General features: G+C 35.7%; 1 protein-coding gene across 1 annotated transcript in view; it reads right to left on the bottom strand.

Moving 5' to 3' along the window:
• The window catches only part of CEP85L (centrosomal protein 85kDa-like), a gene marked incomplete at its 3' end in the record, with an annotated part of 121,305 nt that overhangs the window by 22,955 nt on the left and 89,070 nt on the right, over positions 1-9,280 (bottom strand). The window contains exon 5 of the mRNA XM_008583299.1: positions 2,855-2,972. Within this exon, the coding sequence (XP_008581521.1) occupies positions 2,855-2,972 (118 nt within the window). The remainder of the gene's footprint in view (positions 1-2,854; positions 2,973-9,280) is intronic.

Genomic DNA, 9,280 nt, shown 5'->3' with positions numbered 1-9,280 from the left:
AAAAAAAAAAAAAAAATTCCTTTGCTAAAGAAATATTTTATTATCATAGCTGCTGTTTCTTCTAACCCTTGCCATGTTAACTACTCTAAATCTACCTACTGATACGTTTATCTTATATATTTATCATACCCATTTAGTATTTAGAATTTTTCCTTGTATTCCATTTTATGAATTGCTTTTATCTTTTAAAATCAAATTTCTCAATGATATTTCAGTTCTCCACATTATTCAAAATCCTAGTAATATTTTTAGCAAACCCTTTTCCATATCCTTCCAGATATTTTTTATCTGTCCTTGCAGACTGACTTGGAGAGCCCTCTACTGGCCTAATGCTGTGTCAAAAAATTTTTCTTCACCTTTCAGATACCTGTTTATACGTGTTCTTTATAATATAATAATAATTGTATAATCTAAGTAAAATCTTTATTCAGAATGACGAAATTATAAAAAAAGAATGGTTCTACCAAAAATACTACTATCAAAGCAAATCATACCACTTTTATAGCATAGAAATACCATTTTCAAATAAGTGTACACTATTAATCTCAATACTGATAGCCTTGCTGTCATGTGACAGATGTCATAAATAAAACCACATAAATAATAAGGTATTCTGATGTATTAGCAACTAAAATATGAAACACAAGCTAGAATATGTTAAATGCTTCTGTTTCATATAAATCTGACAGCTATTTGGTCATCAATACTTCCTGATTTTGATACACCAATCCTTTTAATATTTATAAATAACATGTTTAAAAATATAAGTAAAAAAAAATCCCACTTAAAATGACTTTTTAAAATCTAGGAATAAAGACCTTAATTAAGAAGACAAAACAAAAATTTACAAATAGAAATATATACCACCACAAAGTTATCAGGCTTCACTTTTGATCCCAATAAAAATGCCAACAGCATTTATTTATTTTTTGGGGGGGGAGGGGTTACTAAACACGCCAATTACAAAGTTTGTATAGAAAAACATCCAAACAAGTTTCAAGGAAAATTCTTAAGAAGAAGAGTAATAATTGGGGAAAGCAGCCTGTCCAGCCATATAAATTCTATAATAAGGCTTCACAGACCCTATGTCTGTGTACTCATTAGATTGTACTTTCCTCACTGGAAAAACTATCCTCATTCACACTCCTATCCTAAGGCCTACACATTACCTTTCCCATAGTGAACATAAATAAAGTCAGAAGGAATGAATGAATGTGTTTTCCTATATAGTCTCTCCCCCTATAAGCTTTGAGATCCATGAAGGCGGGAACTATTTTTTCACTTTTATGACCTCAGACTTTATGACATTGGATGATTAATAACTGTTTTGTTAAATGGACTCAATTGTATATTACAAATGAGTATACAATTTTATACAAATTTATTGTTTATTTATATACAAATATTAAAAAATTGTATATTTTATACCCATTTATAAAATGCGCATTAGAATTAGAGATACTCATGGTAAAAAAAATTACATAGAGATAAAAGAAGCTAATATAAATAGAAAATATCATGACAAATTTGGAAAATACATTTCCAAATCAAATTATAGACAAAAAGCTAATTTCTTTTATGTTAAATGTTCATAAAAACAATAAGCAAAAACACCAAACCTAACAGAAAAAATAAGCAAAGGATATGAAAAGACAATTCACGGAAAAAGAAACACAAATGGATATTAAATATATAAAAAGAAGCTCAGTATAACTCTTTAAAAAATACATATTAAATGGGCCGGCCCGGTGGCGCACTGCTACAGTGCGCCGCTTGGGAGCGCGGTGGCGCTCCCGCTGAGGGTTCGGATCCCACATACAGACTGGCCGCTCACTGGCTGAGCGAGGTGCGGGCACAACACCGAGGGTTGCAATCCCGTTGCCGGTCCCGGTCCGGTACGGGCGCGACACTGAGGGTTGCGATCCGTTGCCAGTCACGAAAAAAGACAAAAAGGAAAAAAAAAATACATATTAAAACCATACAGAGATAACTATGCCCTGACTTTTATATAAACCTAACAGAAGGGCAAAAATCCTAAAGTTTGATAATACACTCCGTTAGCACAGCAGCTGAAACTTGGGATGTGGAAGATGGGAACGTCTTATACACTGTCCTCCTGGATGGCAATTCGACAAGATCAATTAAAATTATAAACTTTATAAAATTATATACAACACCTAGAAATTTCACTTCCAGGAATTTAACTTGGAAAAATAATTGCATATGAGCAAAATAATATTTATAAAACATCATTTATAATGGCCCCAAAGTAGAAACAACCCAAATTTTGATGAGTAGGCGACAGGCTGAACAAATTATGCTATCTCCATAAAATGGAAAAAGAAATGCAGCTGTAAAAGCAAAGTAATGAGGTGCTATCTGTGCAATAATATAGAAATAATCATTGTATGTTATATAATTTTATATAATATAAAGGAAAAAAGCAAGGTGCCAGATAATGTATATATTCTGATACTTTCTATAAATGTAGAGGGATAAAATACATTTATATCTGCTCATAATATGCATCAACTTTGGAAGGATACACTAGAAACTGGTAACAGTAGTTCTCATATGGGTGTGGGGAGGGGGTATGAACTGGACAGATGGAAGACAGTAGTTAGACATCTTTAATCACACATACAAGGGGCTTTCAAAAAGTTCATGGAAAAATTAACATTATCTTTTAATTCCATTTCTGCATGAACTTTTTGAAGTTCTCTTGTATAAATATGAACGATGTGAATACATTTAATTCAAAAAATTGATTAAAATTATCTTAATTTTACAAGATAAGTATATTATTAACACAGCTTTACTAATAAAACAACTACAAAATCCTCTGTAGTCTTACCTGCAAACTAGCCATATAAGAATCCTCACAATTTACATAATGTCCTAACATGGCATGTTGTGCTCGTAATTCGTTATTCCTTATCCTCTCATGTAGGTGGGTAATTTGTTGTTTCTGTCTGCAAAACATAAATTTAGGTCACATTATAAAAAATACACTTTTTCTAAGAGACAGTTAAAAGCAGAACATTTAGTATCGTAAAAAACTTACATTAGAGTTTAAAAGTATCAACTTAAAAAATCTAAATAGGGAATTTTTTTTAAACCACAGTACCATGAAATATGTGGATTACAATAAGAGTTTATTTTTACTGTAGAGTACTTCTGACATTTTATGAATGCAGTCTTTTGCAAAATACTCTTCTTAGATTCTAACAAAGTCATGCTTTGCTTTCTTCTTGCTACCTAACATAAATGTTACATCCTCAGGCTGGAATGCCATTACCTTAAAAATAATTATTTTCATTCATCTAAATTCTGCTGAGCATTTTACACCAAATGAAGCTTTTGAGAATTTCATTGTCGGGGTGAAGGATAGTTTTATAAAAGTTGCACAGTCTACACATTAACATCACCAAAACTGGAGAACTCACCCAGTGACAAATTTGTATCTTTGTATAGCTCTGGCATTTCATTTAGTAATACAACCTCACGTTGGAATCAGAAATATTGAAGTTCAAATCTTTCTTCAGCAGCTCATAGTTTACTTTAACTATGTTATTTAACTTCTGTTAATATGAATCCTTATATATTTTAAAACTGTTATGTGCCAGGCATGATGCTAAGAACTTTCTACGCAGTACCTCATCTTCAAAAATTTAATAACTAGTCTCATAATAAGCTGATGAAGGAGAGAGAGCATTTAAGGAATAATAGATAGTACAGACAAACAATTAGTTTGATGTTTTCCAAAATTACAAAGTAACTTTTGGAATGAGCTAGGTTGCATCAAAGAGCTTGTTCTACTTAGATTCATTTTTTTGCTATCTTTTAAGAAAGTTCACATAGAAAAACATCAAATAGGAAATAGGAAATTTAGAAGAGATTAGTCGTATGACACTTATAAAGAAAACTTCCTTTTCCAGCCAAGATGGAGTAGCGGGCATAGGTTTTGCTCTCTTGCCTGAAACAATTAAAAAAAAGGATAAAGACTCTCAAAACACTGGACACCAGGCAATTAAGAACGGTGATCTCTGCGAGAGGAAAAACAAATGAGTTGGGCCCTATGATTGCCCCAGCTTACTGCTGAGAGAGTTTTCAAGCTCCAGGGCAGTGATGGTGGTCTCCTTGAATTAAAGAGACCAAGCTGGGAATCTGAAGAAACTAAGGCAGCTATAGTTCACAGTGCTGGGTCACTCTTGAGAATTCAGCTGAATACTAAAACAAAGGTGTGTATGCAGGGGGAGGGGCAACCAAAATGATTAGAGAGAACAGTGCTTGTGGGCATGAAATATTGCCTATTCCCAACTGCCAGAGTGAAAAATATTCATGATTCACAAGGCATCAATTAGCAGCAGTTCTCAGCTGGGGGCAATGTTGACCCCACGGGATATCTGCAACATTTAGAGACATTTTTGGTTGCCACAACTGGGGCAGAATGCTACTAGTATCTAGTGAATAAAGACCAGGGATGCTACAAGGAACAGAACAGCCCCCCACAACAAAGGATTACCTGACCCAAAAAGTACTGTTGTGGATTGACTGTCCCCCGCAAAACTCACTGAAGCTTGACCCCCATTATAATAGCGCTAAGAGGGTGAGAAATCCAATTATGATAACTGAAAGACAGGACCTTTAGGAGAAGATTAGATTAGGAGGACTGTTCCCTTGTGAATGGATTACTTCATTGATGATTTAATGGATAGTCATGAGCATGGTGAGGATGTTTTTATAAGGAGAGCAAGTGAGCAGCTTAGCTCTCTCATGCTCAGCCATTTGCTATGTGATACCCTGTGTCTCTGTGAAGAGTCACCACCACCCAAGAAGACCCTCACCAGATGTGTTCCCTAGACTCTGGACTTTCCAGCCTCTGAAACTATAAGAAATGAATTTTATTTCTTTATAAATTACCCAGTTGCAGATATTCTGTTGTAAGCAACAAAAACATACTAATACAGAAAATTGGTACTGAGAAGTGGGGTGTTGCTTACAACAAATACTAGAAAACATGGTAGTGGTTTTAGAACTGAGTAATGGGCAGAGGCTAGAAAAATTTGGAGGAGTAGGCTAGAAAAAGCCTAGATTCTACTGAGGTCTCAGAAGGCAAGAAGACCAGGGAAAGTTTGGAAAGTCTTAGAGACTGGTTAAATGGCAGTGACCAGAATAGAATGCTGATAGAAATATGAACAGTAAAAGCCCTTATAAGAAGGTCTCGAATGGAGATGAGGAAGAACTTATTGGAAACTGTAGTAAAAATCACCTTTGTTATGAAGTGGCAAAAAAAACTTGACTGAATTGTGTCCTCACAGAAGGGCTTTACAGAATGTGGAACTTAAAAGTTAGGATATTTGGTGGAAGAAATTTCTAAGAAACAAAGCATTCAGGAAGCTGCGTGGATACTTGCAACAGCCTAAACTGAGTTATGGCAGTGAAGGCATGATGTAAAGGCAGAATTTGTAATTAAAAGAGAAGTAGCAGGTAAAAAAATTTGAAAACTTCAGCCTGGCCACATAAAGAGGGAGAAACTCTGTTCGAGAGAAGAAACCAAGGGTGTAGCCCAGTGACTATTTGCTAAGGAGAGTAGGACAGAAGAAAGGGATCATCAAGAGAATGGAAAAAAGACCTTGAAGGTATTTCAGAGATCTTAGAGGCTGCCCCTCTCACCACAGGCCCAGAGGCCTAGGAAGACAGAATGGTTTCAGAGAACATGCCTGAGGTGTCCTCCCCAGGCTCTCTGCCCAAGGCCACCTCAGGATGCTGCTCCAGCTGCCCCAGCTATAGCTAAATTGACTCCAGGTGCTCCTGGACCCACAGCTTCGGAAGATTCAAGTGGAAGCCTTGGTGGTATCCACATGGTGTTAAGTCTGTACGCTCACAGAATGTAAGAGCTGGTGGAGGCATTGCACCCAGATTTCAAAGGATGTGTGGAAAAACCTGGGGGCCCAGGAAGAGATTTGTCACATGGAAGAAGTCACCACAGAAAGCCTTCACTACAGGAATGCTGAGAGGAAATGTGGGGTTGGAGTTGCAGCAGAGAAACCTCACTAGGATCATGTCTAGTGGAGCCATGGGAGCAGTAACACCACTGACACCCCAGAACTGTAGAGCTATCAGCATGCAATGCTACCCTGGGAGAGCTGAAGTGTGGGCTAAGCCCCAGGAAAGCCATAGAAGTGAGGCTGCCCAAGGACTTGGAGGCCCAAATCCTGTACCAGTGTGCAGAGGATGCCAAACACGGAGTCAACATAGATTATTTGCCACCTTTAAGATGATGCCCACTGTGCTAGGTTTAGGACATGCATAGGACCTGTTATCCCTTTGTTTTGGCCTATTTTTCCCTTTTTGAACTGGAATATGTACCCTATGCTTGTCTCCCCATTGTATCTTGGAGGTAGATAACTTATTTGACTTCACTAATAAGACTTTAGACTTCTGAGTTAAAACAAGTTAAAACTTTGGAGATGAAATTAATGTATTTACCTGAGAGGAGGACATGAACTTTGGGGCCATGGGCAGAATGCTATGGGTTAAATGCATCCCCCAAAGGTTCCTGTATTGGAGACCTGGCCTCCACTGTAACAGTGTTAAGAGGATGGGAAATCCTATTATGGTAATTGAAAGGTGCGGCCTTTAAGAGGTGATTAGATTGTGAGGACTGTTCCCTAGAGAATGGATTAATACACTGATGGTTTAATGAGTGGCCATGGGTGTGGTTCTAATGGCTTTAAAAGGAGAGCAAGTGAGGAGGTTAACTCTCTCTTGCCATTCCACCATGTGATACCCTGCGTCACTGCAGAGAGCCACCACCAAGAATGTCCTCACCAGATTTGTTCCCTGAACTTTGGACTTCCCAGCCTCTGAAATGGTAAGCAATAAATATCATTTCTTTAAAATTAACCAGTTTCAGGTACTCTGTTATAAGCAAAAGGAAATGGATTAATACAAACACTGAGGCTGAGAAACCCTGGGTTTCTAAGATGGTCTGGTCTTACTATGGGGAAAAAATTAACCCAGCTTAACCCAACTCTGTTGTCATCTAACAAAATTTAAAAACAAGAACAAAAACTGCTTCCCAGAACAAAGCTGAGGAATATAAAAATATGTAATGCCCAAAACAACTTAAAATTCATAATGCCTGGCATCAAATAAAAAATTTCCAGGAGTGCAAAGAAGCAGGAAAATGTAACCCATAATAAAACCAAAAAACAATCAATTGAAACTATGCCAGAATTGACTCAGATGATGGAATTAATAGACAAGGACACTAAATCAGTTATTATGACTGTATTCATATGTTCAAGAAGCTAGAAGAAAGTGAATATATTAAATAGAGACATAGAAGACATAAATAATACACGAAATAGGATTAAGGGCAGATTAGGCATTGTAGAAGAAAAGACTGGTGAACTTGAAAACATAGCAACAGAAACAATCCAAAAAGAAACACATGGAGAAAGAAAAACAAAACAAACAATCAAAAAACTCAGAACATCAGTAAGCTATAGGACTATTATAAGAAGCCAAATATATGTATAATTGGAATCCCTAATAAAGAGGTAAGAATGGGGGGAGGGGGGAGTGCAGAAAAAAATATTTGTAGAAAAAGGCAGAATTTTTCCAAATTTGATGAGGACTATCTAAACACCCACAGATTCAAGAAGCCCAGTAAACCCAAGCACAAGGCTTAAGATCAGTGTGCTTAAAATTACCAGTAGATAACAACATGCTAGGCACAGAGAATAAAACTACCATCTACCACATGAGAATATGTTTATATTTAATGGTGCATCTTGATAATAAAACTAATTATCATGTTTCTCACTTAAAAAAAAAAAAAAAAAAAGCAGCCAGAAGGAAAATAAATTCATCCAAGGAGACAGAGAGGTAAAGAGCACAGCAGATTTCTCATCTGAAGTAATGCAAACAAAAAGACACTAAAGCACTAAAATTAAAAAGCTCTCAACCTAGGATTTTTTACCCAAGGAGAATTAAAAACAAACAAAATGAAATTAACAACCTATAATACTTTCCCCAAGGAAAATATGAAGAAACTTAAAAGCTGAAAGAATTCATCACCCACAGACTTCAACTTCAAGAAATGATAAAGGGACACTTTCAAGCAAAAGAAAAATGATACCAGAAGAAAACATAGATCTACACAAAATATATCACAGAATTGATAACTACATGGACAAATACACAAGATATTCCTCTTATTATTTAAATCTCATTAAAAGATAATAGACTGTAGAAAGCAAAAATAATAATGTATTACAGCATGTAATATGTAGATATAGAATGTACTCATGACAAAACAGTTCAAAGGCTGGAAAGGAAAAATGAAAGTATACTATATAAGATTCTTACATGAAGTAGTATAGAATTACTTGAAGGTAGACTGCTATAAAGTATATCATAAACTCTAAAGCAACCACTGTAATAACACAACTAAAGTTGTAGCTAGTAAGCCAACAAAAAAGAAAAAGGTAATTATTTAAAATATTCAATTTATTCCAGAGAAAGCAAAGGGGAACAAAGAACAGATGGGACAATTAGAAAATAAATAGCAAGATAAGAGATTTAAATTCTAACATATCAAAAGTCATAAGGTGTAAATGGTATAAATAATACCAATTAAAAGGCAGATACTGTCAGATGGATAAAGAGTAAGACTCAACTATATGCTACCTACAAGAAAACCATTCTAAACATAATGACACAAATAGGTTATTTGCAAAACCATAATAATAACTATATACATATGTCTATATACAGACGTGTGTGTGTGTGTGTGTGTGTGTGTGTGTGTGTGTGTGTGTGTAACGCTCTGAACTCCAGATTCAAAACCCTCAATGGAAACTATTTTCAGAGACCCAGTGTAATAAAGGAAAGGAAGCTTCTCAGAAAAGATACACTTTTTTGCTTTTCTGTCTTTTCTCAACTAGAGACTGAATTTGTACATATTCCTTCCCTGGATCAGGTACAGTATCAATGCATTTCTATCTAGGTTCAATATTTACTTTGGTAACATAAGTTGTTGGAGCAGCTGCCTGAAGCGTGGGTGGCCTGGGGATCCCAGTTGTGGCTGGTATCTGAAGTGGGGGCAGTTTTATTGGGGACTATGAAATCTAATGCTAACTCTGGGTGTTCAAAGTCAGAATTGAACTGCAGTACACTGCATGAGACTGAAACAGAATAGATTTAAAAATTGATTCTATAATATTATATGCCTAGACATAATCAAAATAACTTACATAGAAATACACTA

Source organism: Galeopterus variegatus, unplaced genomic scaffold, assembly GCF_000696425.1.
Source record: "Galeopterus variegatus unplaced genomic scaffold, G_variegatus-3.0.2 Scaffold96, whole genome shotgun sequence".
Taxonomy (NCBI): domain Eukaryota; kingdom Metazoa; phylum Chordata; class Mammalia; order Dermoptera; family Cynocephalidae; genus Galeopterus; species Galeopterus variegatus.
The sequence above is the reverse complement of the archived record's forward strand: the minus strand, read 5'-3'. Positions and strand labels throughout refer to the sequence as shown.